Genomic DNA, 12,328 nt, shown 5'->3' on the forward strand with positions numbered 1-12,328 from the left:
ACCTAATTGAGAATGTTGACATAAATCTTTGAGTTTACAGTTAGAGTAAACTCCCACAAAACAGGCTAGTGACCCCATTACATTATCAACATTATGGCAAACAAGCTGTGAGTGCCGAATGAACAACATCACGCTATATTTCAATTACCTGCCTGTAACCACTGAATATTTAATGAGTGAAAAAGACCATAAAACATTTCTTACTAATGGTATGACTAGTTGGCAAATTAAGGTTTGGGAAATAATATAAATATTCTAGTAAATTCAATTTATTAACTTGTAGTATCTTTATTTATTTTTTTAAATATTGTCATGGACTTTTTAAAATCTTTAACCTGGCTGAATCAATGTTTCCTTTATGATTTTTTTTTAAACTAAAATTTGGCGGCAATCGGCGGCGGTAGCAGGCAGTAGATAGATTCATAGTTTTCATATTTCCCGGGATTATACACCTATTAAAACTTTAGGTTAATTTTTAATGTTGGGTAGTATTATAAATAAAATGGAATCTAAGGAAGTTACTTCAGCATCCGTAATCAACCATTCGACAAGTATCACCAATAATTTGAATCCTAATTCAAGTGATAGTCATTTTGTCATAGCAAATTGCCGCAGGTTTGTTTCTCTTTGTAATTTTATGTGACTGGTGGCAAGCGATTTATTGAATTAAAATATTAAATATTAATTTTGGTTCTATTAGAAATAGTGAGACAAATACAATCGGCCAACAAGAAACTAGTGAAGAAAGTGAAATAGAGGAGGTAAGCCCAATCAATTGCTATCTACTTGTGAAAGTATCGGTGAAGAAAATTTATCACTGTTTGTAAATTATACCCGCCATTAAATAAAATTCCTGTTATCCTATCCATAGATTTAAGAGTCTGGTACTAACAATATGTAATTCAATTATCATCGCTGACAATTAAGTTCTTAAACGTACTCAAATTATGCGTCGTTATAAGTTTAGCACGACATTTTAAGGCAACATACATAAGGCAATGAATAATAGATTACAACTAACAAGTTATTCAAAGCTAGTATAACAATTTTCGTCATTTCGTAAATCGATGGTAAAATAACTAAACGTTATAGAGGGTGCTGGTGGCATACTGCCGGTCTGGGCGGCTGGGTGCGGCCTACTGCACCCTACAAACTGGCGAGGTGAGTCTGATTTACTGGCCTGTCATAATTATGCTTTTATTATTAGGGTTGGATGCATTTGGGTCACGGCAGAACATTGTTGAATACATAAACCAACACAATCTCGCTTCGTCTCTTCTCTCGCTTTCTCCCTCATTTAAATGATGGTTTAGGTGATAGAAAAGGAAATAGTGGTGCCAGACGATATTTTACCATTAGGCTACTAAGCACCCCGGTTCTTATATTTCCTCTTACTTCTTCATATTTCCATCAGCTGTATATCCTTGAAGAGATAGTAGACCGCCCGCCGGAGTACCAGATGTTCGCCAGCCTGTACCGCCAGGTAGAGCCTGTGTGCTTGCTACTGGATGGTAAGAACCAGGGCGCCTTCGTGCAAGTCGTCAAGAGAACGGTCTTTGATGCCGATGCTAATGATGAGGGGAGGTGTAAGCTCGTGTTCTTGTCCTCGAAGGAGTACAGTAAGTAAAGCTACAATTTGTAGTATTTTATGTAGGCCTTTGGATTATTTTCCCAGAATTTGATTCTAAAGTAGCTTACATTTATAGATATGTTTCTGCGGGATATGCTTCTGCAGGATATGTTTCTTAATTTCTTATAGTATCTACTACTAAAAGTATTTTTCCCCTCCTCCTTTGAAATTTAATCAAGGTTTTGAAGGCTGCAAGAGACGCATCTCATCCCTCTCGCTTCCCACCGAGCCGGCCAACGCTTCGGATGAAGAGCGGAGTCTGTACCTCCGCACTATCCTAGATTTCTCGCAAATGCAGAGTATACACGCACTGGGCGCGTTGCTCAGGTACCTGGACCTCAACTGGGCCAAACTGAGCATGGACTTGCATGGAAAGCCGGAGTTTCTCAGTCTGCGGCATATTTCACTGTAAGCATAGCATAGATGGCTCACTTTCTTATTTGTTTGTTTGTCGTTCCGGTTGGATTTGTGTAACTCAATTTTGAGGCACTTCTCGATGAGCTAGCTGACTGAAATTATCAGGGTAGTTTCGAAACCCGATGACAATGCAATTTACAACTATAAAAATGCTGGACCGCTTTTGATAAAATTTGACTGGAGCGACATTAAAAAACGTGGGTATTTAGATTATTTAACTAGGTATATAGCTTTTTTTTACTTACGACAAAGTCTGACCCGCCCTAACTAATTTGTCGAAATGTAAGGCAACTTTAACTTTATCTGTAGCTATACAAAAACAGTAGCAGTAGTTCTTAGCCCGTGTCCCCCTCCCCAGCGCGGACATGATGTCAGTGGACGGCGACACATACCTCGGCCTGCAGGTGTTCGCGGCGCAGGCGCACCCCGCCGCCTGCCGCCGCGGCGCGCGCGGCTCCTCGCGGGAGGGACTCAGCCTGTTCCAGCTCTTCAGCAGGACCACCAGCTCCAAGATCGGACACAGCCGGATGAGGTACTGGACTACCTCCACTTTAAGTTATATTATTGTAGGTGAGGAAAAGGAACACCGCCCTACACTGTAAAGTGCTGTGCACGCTTCCCAACTGCAAAATTATTATTTTTAGCAGTAGGTTCTTCGTTATCAATCGTTTCACAGGAATGAAATTTGTGGTAAAGTTATTTCCTTATTTTTTAATGGAATTTCTAGAATGTCTCAGAATGTTCATGATAAAAAAAAAAAAGACAACTATTTGAACAAAATAAAACTTCAAAGTCATAAGGCACTTAATCTTTAATCCGTAATGTAGTAAGTCTGTGAAATGTGACAGAATATCCACACAAAATTTCGTTATATTGTCGCTATATTAAAATATGATAGAAAATCTTGTCATACCTACTAATTCTCTTAGTTCTTTTATCAAGTGATCAAGCTCGCATTTAATTTATCACAGAGTCCTCCTACAACACCCGACCACAGACTTGGCAACCCTGAAACGTCGACAGGACGTTATAGACTTCTTCATGAAGCCGCAGAACGAAGGGCTCATGAGGAACATCTGCTCGGCCATGAGATACATCAAAAATGTGCATGTCAGTATTTCTATATGTATGTAGTTACAGCCACAAATGTTCCACTGATGGGCAAAAATCACTCTGACTCCTCTACTACTTATCTTTGAAGTGAACTTGTGAATTTTACACAATTATTCTGAATGTATAAAGATTTTTATTAAAAGCTCATCACACAGGGTATTCTAGCCAAAATCAAAGCGCTATCGGCGAAACCGTACCAGTGGAAATCACTCTACAATGTAAGTAAAAGAAAATCTATGGTGTAAGTATATTTAAAGCCTTTTTATGTAATTATTGTTTTTTTAGACTTTATACAATGCCGTGCTAATCTGCGAAATGTGCGAGAGTGCGGGCAAAGCCAGCGAATTCCTGGAACAGCTGGCCTCCTTCGACAACACCAAGCTTTACGAGGTTACATAGTACTAATCTTCACTTGTCTTTAGTATTGTTTGTTTATATTGCTTCGCGTGTTTTAGCCTATGGGTAACTTTTAAAGATGATGATGATAAAAACATGTGTAAAGAAGAAAATGGTTTTGTTAAACATATTGGAACCCGAGAATCAAAATCAAAAAGTTTTTCCTATAGGTAGGCCTTTTTCAGGCAAGGCAGGCGGGAAAATTTAGTATTGATGACTCGATTTGCGAGAAAGATACCTTACAAGATGAAATAAGTGTCTATGTATATATCAGCTTCCTAATAACCTCGACAATACTCATAAATGTTATTAATTAGATGGCGTTATACATGAATAGAATAATAGACTTCGATCTGTCCAAAACGGAAGGCAAGTTCACGGTGAAGCCCGGCGTCGACCCTGAACTCGACATGAGTAAGTGTTTCACACTGTTATTAATCTGGCATTACCCCCCTATAATATTGTCAAGGTTTTATGAATGTTTTTGTTACAATTATGTAGCCTAAAATAGATTTTGTTATGGCTAAGAGGTTTTGTAAGGTGGAAGAGAATAGGGGATATAAATTGCGGGTAAGGAAAATGAGAAAAACCCAGACGATTAAGAAAAAATGTGGGGAGGTTTAAGGGAAGAATGACTGATTTCGAGTTATAAGCAAAATTTATTTGAAGTAATAAGTACGGTTAAGTACCCCTTTCATCCTTCTTTGCAAAGTGCCTTACTGCAAGTATTAAGTATTCCCAGTTGTTTAAATTAGTTTACCTTGTTTAGTGTAATTTGATTTAAATGTCAATACAATCAAGATAAATGCATGTTTCTTTGAGTACTACTGACTTTCATCAAATATCAGAGGGGATATACTGATTTCTTAAAGTACTCCTGATTGTTATTATTGTGTTAGAAAGAAAATTTGCGGAAACCAATAGGTTACTGGTAAGGTATATGAGCTTGCTTTTAGGAGGAAAGCAGTCTTGTACAGTTACTAAATTTCCATGACGTAAGTAGAGAAGCAGACGATGGCGAGCCTCCCCGGCCTGATGTCGGCCACGGCGCGCGTGGAGCTCGCGCGCCTGCCGCCGCACGTGCGCGAGTGCAGCATGCTGTACATGCCGCATCTGGGCTACCTGCTGGCCGTGCGCCTGTGGGCCCGCGACCTCCGCGCGGAAGACAAGGAACTGCCCGACATGAAGTTCATGGTGAGCTGTTCGCAATAGGGAATATGTAAATGGTATCATTAATGCAAGCATGTAATATAAAATGTGTATATTTTTGACAGTTTCAAAACAATGACTACATTCACTACAAAAGCAAAGGATGTGAAGGTAAATTGATTAAACTTCCTTCTTAAAATTTTACCAAGCCAGTAACAAACCTAGACGGTGTCAATTTTGCCTATATTATTGTGACTGCGACTTATATAAGACTAAAAGCTTCCCAAGTTAGAATGCCTACCTTTAGTTGTAGTAGTACTTATATTATGGTGCTGTATTTAGTTTATATTATGTTATAGTATTCGCTCGCGTGTTTTTCACTTCCCGAGAAATAACATCGTTACCTCGGGTGGTTGTATTATATTGCCACTGACTCCCACCTCAGTCTCCAACTGAGTAGACAGCCTTAGTAGATGGCTATCACTTGCGCAGACTATTATAGTCCGGTCCAAATTAGCTCCAAAAGTGTTATTTTTTTTCCACACATTGGTTTGATGTGGATAATTGACAAATTGTGGGTAATAGAGTCCTCTATATCCATGCCAATTTTCAGCTGGGTGCGAGTTACTGTAAGCTTGAATGTCTATTTTGACTGGACTAATAGTGAGTGTGGTGTTGTTATGTCGCAGAGCTTGACGTGGTGGTGGGCGACACGTACCCCGAGATAGTGGCGCATGAGACCCGCCTCATGCTGCGGCTGACGGCCCTGCTGCTGCAGCAGCTGCACACGCTGGCAGACCTCGTGGGGCTGTGCGCGGACCTGGACTGGTCAGATAACTTGATATGATATAATTGACGCTATTGTTTTCCAGTGCATGTCTACAATCTTTGGGTATCTTTATTTATTGGTAAAATGGCGTTAGACTTGTTCCATTCATCTGAAAGCGTGTTGCTCGAAAAGCTTTCAAGACGTATCATACCAAGTTAGCTTGAATCATTTCCGCTTGTGGGGAAGTGTGTGTCATAAAATTATCGTTTGTTAGCTGTAGTAGTCTTTAGAATATGCTAGTGTCTACTAAATAAATATATGTAGAGAATTTTATCTTATTTTTATTTTGACTTTAGCCTAATCGCAATATCGAAGGTCTGTAAGGAATTGAACTTCGTGCGTCCAACGTTAACGACAGAGAAGATAATAAGCATAAAGCAAGGCAAGCACCCGCTGTACATGCTGACCTGCGATAGCTTTGTGCCCAACGACCTGGAGTCCAGCGAGCAGGCCGGCTGCGTCAAGATCCTCACCGGGCCCAACTCCAGCGGAAAATCTGTTTATATGAAGCAAGTTGGTTAGTTGCTGATTATCATTGATTTTTTCGTTACAATAAATGACAAAATTTGTGCATCGGGGTAATCGTACAATATTACTATATGCAATGTAGACACCACAATTACACACGCTAAGCATATTCATTTTTAGCAGTGGTTCGAGACCTTTAGAAGTTTATAACATATCTGTTGCTGCTGTCCTTCAGCTCTCTCAAGGTCAGAGTATCATATGCCTGCAGGTCTGATAGTGTACCTGGCGCAGCTGGGCAGCTTCGTGCCGGCGGCGGCGGCGCGGCTGGGCGTGCTGCGGCAGCTGCACTCGCGGGTACAGAGCCGCGAGTGTGTGGCCGCGCACATGTCCGCCTTCCTCATAGACCTGCGACAGGTAACCACTACAATACTGAGGGTAGATTTCATCTTGTTCAATGGTCCGATGTGGTTTGAGCCGGAAAAAGTCAGCATACCTTTTCTTGGTCTCTTTATAATATTTTTTAAAATATCTCCGTAATATAGAAATAATTTCCCCGAAATCAAAATGGTCAATCCCAATAGCAGCAATTCATATCTGGTCCTGAATAGAAATCCAAGATTCCGATGGTTTTATCGGATAAAATCTGTCAGGTGTCTCCATACTTGTTTAACAAGGAAGAATAAGAAGTTCATTATGATGTTCACCGATATAGTAGAGGTTAGTTAGTGAGTTTCGAGTGTACCTGTAATGTCCCCAGATGGCGCTAGCCCTGCAGGAGTCGTCGTCCAACTCCCTGCTGATCGTGGACGAGTTCGGCAAGGGCACGTCGTTCTCGGACGGGCTGTCGCTGCTGGCGGCCTGCCTCAACACGCTGCTGTTCCGCGGCGCCGCCTGCCCGCACGTGCTGCTCGCTACACACTACTTGAACATACACGACTATATCGTGCATACTCCTATTGTTCGGTTTATGGTAAGTGTGGGTTACTACGTACTACTTTTACGGATCTTATCGTGGTTTCATTTTAGATTTAGTTCCCGATGTTCCGACACCTTTGCAGGTATCATGGTCACGGGCAGACTGAGATGGCGTTCGTTTTGACAGATGTTGTTCGTGCTATTTCGAAACGTCGGGAACTTAAATCGAAAGTTAAGCCGCGATAAAATCCATAAAAGTTATTTCATTTCATCTTTTGTGTTTTTTCGTGTATTTCCAAGCTATTCGATAAGTTGGATGATTTATTTAGGAAGATGATTGTTATCAATTTGGGGAACTTTTTTTTCAAGCTTCTCCGAAGGGAATCGAGTTTCAGCTAAGCTTTTAGATTTAACGGCCTAAGCTTTATCAGGTGCAGTTGAACACCATAATAATATTATTGTTAGAGAAGAAAAAAGTAAGTTTGCTAAAAATTCAATGTAGTTACCTGTAATTGATATTTCGCAGAGTTTCGAGTACGTGGTCCAGGACGGTGAGGCGGTGTTCCTGTTCCGAGTGCGCGAGTCGGCGGCGGGCGCGCAGCGGGCGGGCGCGCAGCAGGCGGGGGGGCGGCAGGCCGGCGGGCGGCAGGCGGGCGGGCTGGCGCGGGGCGCGGCGGCCGCGGCGGGGCTGGAAGCAAGAGTCGTGGCCCGCGCGGGGCTGCTGCTGGATGCTGTCGCGGTCAGCGAACACTTGATACCTTCTTCAACAATTGATGAAATCTCCATAAATCAACTGATATTCTTCGCTTCCTACCCTACAACATCTCAGAATATAGTTTCAAAATATTTTCTAAAGCTATATTAAGTAGTTACGTTACAACCTGCAACTAGCCCTGTGATAACCGTTTTTCTGAATCGTCAATTAATTAAGCTCACATCGTATTTTTACAGAAAAATACTCTACCCCCTCCAGACAAGAGAATTATGAAGAAACTAAACACTTGCGTGGAACAAATAAAAAACAAACTTTTGACAGACGATATTTAATTACAATAAAATTTATTACAATATGTATAATGATATTCATTCAGCTCAGCGCAGCTAACAACAATATTGATATAAAATTTTAAAACATATCAAAAAAATAAATTAACTACGTCTTACGCTACTCTCATTAGCTCTTAAATAAATTATATATTTTTATACAATAAGCTGGAATGCTTGGTTTTGATGACTGCATCGTCTTTGTCCCATTCTAGAGGAAAGTAGAGAGCAACTACATAAACAGGTAATTAGATAAAAATGGTGAACAGATAATGAATTTGTAACGAGCATCTTTAGGACACAAACATATTTATTTGGCCTTGCAACAACGTAAGTACTAACTTGAAACACATTTTATATACCTAAGAATAGAACAAAGATAATACACATCAGCTGTAATGCATTGTCATGAAGCATTTTAATAATTTAAATATACATTCAATACATACAAATAAAGCAATCGCTTAAGATTTAGAATTCATGATTCTTTTATTTTTGACACTAGTATACGATCACAAATGCTTTTAGCTAAATATATTAATAGACGTTAAAATTTATGGAAAGCAACAAATAATAATTTTAAAACTTATGCAAAATTAACTTGTAACAAATTCCAAACGTTACTTATATACAATAATATAAATTTGAGCGTTTTTAACATCAACAAAGCCACTTATTCCGTTGCATTAACATCAAATGTTTTGGCCAATCACTCAGCCAGACTTTCCCTTATCTTTTATCAAATGGACATTACTTAAATACAGTAAATAACAAAAAGGAATACACAAACTTAATACTTAGCAAAACATCACTAACATTCATTTCAGACAACCCAATATAATATAAAAAAATCATTTTCACTCAGTACATGTTCCTGATATGAAGTAAATGGCCACTTATTGGTCGGTGACTCGTCAGTGTATGGCCGCAGTGGGTAGTGGTTGTTGTCTACATATTTACATGGACTTCATTTGCTGCATGAGCTCCTCTAGCGACAGCTCTGACGCGGCCACGGCGCCGCCCGTACTGGACTCCGGGGTACTGTTGTCTACGGGGACACTGTAGGCCACCTGCATGGGCAATAGAAAATTTATTTATATTTTTTAACCTTATGCAATAATAACAGCTTCTTCTCACAAAGCGTTAATTAAATAGAATATCAGATAAGTACCTGAACACCGTCTACTAGTTTAAGATTGGAGCAGTCATCATCTACAGGGCTGTTTTCGTCAACTAGGCTGATACCTATAAAAAAAATAAGAGCGTAATTATCATTATATTTATTAATTAATTACGTATGGACGAGACTTATAGTGCCCAGGGATGCTTTCCTATGTTCAATGCTGGAATAGAAAATTTTACAAAATATTTTAGAAGAAAATTAGTTTGAAACGGATTCTATACGGAGAGATAATTACTTGTGAACGTGGTATTTATCCCTAATTAGAAACCATGAGATTTTTAATGAAAGTTAGTCATAACGTACCCCATTCGTTATCTGCGTGCACAGGCGCGATATCTTCCATGACTTCTGTGGCCAGTTCCACGACAGGCTTCGCTTTGAACTCCGTCTGTCTACTGCGACAGAAACTGTCGTCACACTGTGGGTTTGGCTGAAACAGGACAGATACCTAATTAAGTTTTTGCTTGAGCTATCTCATTGATTTATTTTTACGATTTTCCTCGTAGTATACTGTAAACTACCCTATTGTAAGGAATACCATAATGGCTCTGTCCTGCATACCAAACTAAGTGATAGTATTAGTGCTCTAGATCACTTTGGATCCAGTTTCGTAGCAAATTATGTGTAAGCTAGCCAAACTAGGATACTTGCCTTCAAACCCATTGTCGGGAAGAAATCTGTTAATGCGCTGTATCCTAAGTAATGAGTGACTGTTCCAAACTCGAGTAAGAACTTCAATGTATTTTGCACTGAAATAAAAAAGAAAATAATCTATAAAATTCAAGACTAGAGTAGGTCAAAGGAATGCTGAATGCTCTTAAAAACGATGTTTAATACTTTACATAGCCAACAAAATTTAACAGATTGAAATGAACAAAATGATCAAAGTACTACCTAAGAACCCAGCTACAATTCCCATGGTGGTAGGTAGACTGGCAGCGCACACTCCTTCCCTCTTCAGTGTCCTCTCATCAATTTTGGAAGCCACCACTAGTGGTGGGGCACACTGAAATCAGAAAATTCAACATACATTAAAAATTGTTGAGGATCTTACCTTATTTCTGTCATTATTCAACTTTAACCAATTCTAATTTTAAGAAAGAATCATTTTTATAGTTAAGTAATGTTTTGTAAAATGACATCCAACATACCCCAAACCATGAGGAAGAGAAAAACACATTATTGAAAAATTGTAGACTATAAATTCTACTATTTTGTTAATAATGTGCTTTTGTGTGTTAACCTCGATACTCACAGCAAAACAAGCGGTTTCCCCAGGAATGATGAACTGTATGTGTCCGGACACAGCATTCTCACTGACACCGGACTCAAACCACTTCTGGTTCAGCTCATTGCAGGCAGTGTTGATGGCCATGCGAGCCTCGAAGTTGTCCACACAGCTGAGCACAAGGTCTACAGGCCCGCCCATTAAACTTCCAGTTCTGAGTTACAAGAAATGATAAAGACGGTTAAGCAATAAGATTTATTTCTGGCGTTGTGAAGCATACTTGTATTTACTCTATATAACTGCATACATAAAAAAAAAAACAAAACTTTATCATGCATTGACTAAACACACACAACTTAACAAACAAGAATGACTATTACAGGTAAAGTTGAAATTATACTTGGTAAACATAACATACTACTAATCTCCTTTTTGGACAAACATTTAATGCAATTTTATTTAAAATAGTATATTGCAATCTTCTTATATATAAATATGAATTGCTGTTCGTTAGTCTCGCTAAAACTCGAGAACGGCTGAACTGATATGGCTCATTTTCGTAGCAGTCCAGGGAAGGTTTAAACGGTTTTAAAATATGGAAAAATTGCAAAATTTCGGGACTCCGGGACAGCTAATGTCTAATAAAATTTTAGAGCAGTTGCTACTTAATCCAATTCTTTGTACCTAAAAATGATCGTATGTCATAATATTAAAATAAGAAATACCTAATTGTGTCACAGAAGTTCTGGAAGTTATCAACAGTGGTAATATTATAGTTGTATGCATCAATAGTAACATCAGGGTTGATGTTCTGAAGGGTGGCGGCCGCTGCATCCACCTTGCTGAGGCCGGCCTGGTGTGGCTGGAAGAACAGCCGGTTCATGTTCGCCAGCTCCACTTTGTCATAGTCAAACAGGATCAACTGGAAATTTAAAGATGATATGAAACCTCTTTCATGCTGAACTTACCAGGGGATCATGATGTTTTTATATTTGACTTACACAATTTATTATTTAAATTTATATTAGCAATGATACAAATAATATATTTTTGAAATAAGATATTAAATGTTTTAAAATGTTGTATATTGAGTCATCTTAATAAATGTCTAAATAAGGATTGAGTCATTCATAATTTGACATTAATTTGAATATACGTAAGTTGTGAACCTTTCCAATCCCACATCTAGTGAGCATCTCAGCAGTGACACTGCCCACGCCACCAACACCAACCACAGCCACTGACATCTCACGAATTTTCTCATAGTTATTTACAATACCCATCCTTTTCAGAGCCATCAGACGACTGTCGACAATAAATACATTTTACATATTTACAATTGAACATAAGTTTTCCAACATACCTACATCTTATGTCAAACATTTTCAACACAAAGATTTAAGTTCGATTAATATCAGCATGTTAAACTATATTTAACGTGAGTTATGATCCACATAATCATATTCTGCTCAAGTAAATGAAAACATATTGCATCAATTTTGATTACTTTAAAATGAAACTGTATTTATAGGTGAGCGTTGAATCGATGATAAATAGAGGATTTCATGTGTGGAAGCGTTTAAAACTAAGCTTTTGAGATTATTTAAATAGCAGCAACTCAAAATACCTGTACGGATTGGAGTCCACGACTTCGGACGACATTACGTCGATTTTCTGTCTCACCGGACCTACATTTCCCTGAGCAGCAGCAAGCTGAGCTTCCAGCTCCTTCACTTTATTCTGCAACTCTTCCACAGTGGCCATATTCACTGTATTCTTTCGCAAATTGGTCAAAATTTAAGTTATTCTCACTGTACTACAGTCACGAAGTTCACTCTCACTTCCACTACTGTCAATCAAAGTCAAAGTGACATTAGGTGAAATATCTTGGCCACGACATAAGTCGCGTTTAGTTTTACTCAAAAACATAATCAAATCGATTTATTTCAATTTGTT

At 38.9% G+C, this 12,328-nt stretch overlaps 2 protein-coding genes across 2 annotated transcripts; one reads left to right on the forward strand and one right to left on the reverse strand.

Annotated features, from left to right (window-relative positions):
* The first annotated feature begins 502 nt into the window (after window positions 1-502).
* On the forward strand, window positions 503-7,127 carry LOC113501387 (mutS protein homolog 5-like). The gene is made up of 17 exons (XM_026882519.1): window positions 503-615; window positions 701-761; window positions 1,093-1,161; window positions 1,268-1,619; window positions 1,676-1,689; window positions 1,776-2,038; window positions 2,153-2,177; window positions 2,380-2,579; window positions 3,019-3,157; window positions 3,446-3,550; window positions 3,874-3,970; window positions 4,554-4,750; window positions 4,831-4,876; window positions 5,395-5,543; window positions 5,802-6,051; window positions 6,271-6,416; window positions 6,760-7,127. Exons 1-17 carry the CDS (start codon window positions 503-505, stop codon window positions 7,099-7,101), a joined length of 2,568 nt encoding a protein of 855 aa, XP_026738320.1. The 3' UTR covers window positions 7,102-7,127.
* An 817-nt stretch (window positions 7,128-7,944) lies between these two features.
* LOC113501232 (ubiquitin-like modifier-activating enzyme 5) lies at window positions 7,945-12,238 on the reverse strand. The gene is made up of 9 exons (XM_026882308.1): window positions 12,000-12,238; window positions 11,542-11,677; window positions 11,098-11,294; window positions 10,400-10,586; window positions 10,039-10,150; window positions 9,796-9,893; window positions 9,448-9,574; window positions 9,133-9,206; window positions 7,945-9,031 (listed from the first exon to the last, which is right to left on the reverse strand). Exons 1-9 carry the CDS (start codon window positions 12,134-12,136, stop codon window positions 8,918-8,920), a joined length of 1,182 nt encoding a protein of 393 aa, XP_026738109.1. The 5' UTR covers window positions 12,137-12,238; the 3' UTR covers window positions 7,945-8,917.
* Window positions 12,239-12,328: the final 90 nt, after the last annotated feature.

The sequence above is a fragment of the Trichoplusia ni genome, chromosome 15 (assembly GCF_003590095.1).
Source record: "Trichoplusia ni isolate ovarian cell line Hi5 chromosome 15, tn1, whole genome shotgun sequence".
In the NCBI taxonomy this organism is placed as follows: domain Eukaryota; kingdom Metazoa; phylum Arthropoda; class Insecta; order Lepidoptera; family Noctuidae; genus Trichoplusia; species Trichoplusia ni.

Bases quoted from the DNA above. Each gene is read 5' to 3' on its own strand.
- LOC113501232 (XM_026882308.1), bottom strand. From the start codon at position 12,136: ATGGCCACTGTGGAAGAGTTGCAGAATAAAGTGAAGGAGCTGGAAGCT. The intron at 11,295-11,541 runs GTTCACAACTTA...TTAAATTTCCAG, and splicing joins CTAGATGTGGGATTGGAAAG to TTGATCCTGTTTGACTATGA. The intron at 10,587-11,097 runs GTATTTCTTATT...CTTGTAACTCAG, and splicing joins AACTTCTGTGACACAATTAG to AACTGGAAGTTTAATGGGCG.
- LOC113501387 (XM_026882519.1), top strand. From the start codon at position 503: ATGGAATCTAAGGAAGTTACTTCAGCATCCGTAATCAACCATTCGACA. The intron at 2,039-2,152 runs GTAAGCATAGCA...TGAAATTATCAG, and splicing joins AGTCTGCGGCATATTTCACT to GGTAGTTTCGAAACCCGATG. The intron at 2,178-2,379 runs GCAATTTACAAC...CAGTAGCAGTAG, and splicing joins TTTCGAAACCCGATGACAAT to TTCTTAGCCCGTGTCCCCCT.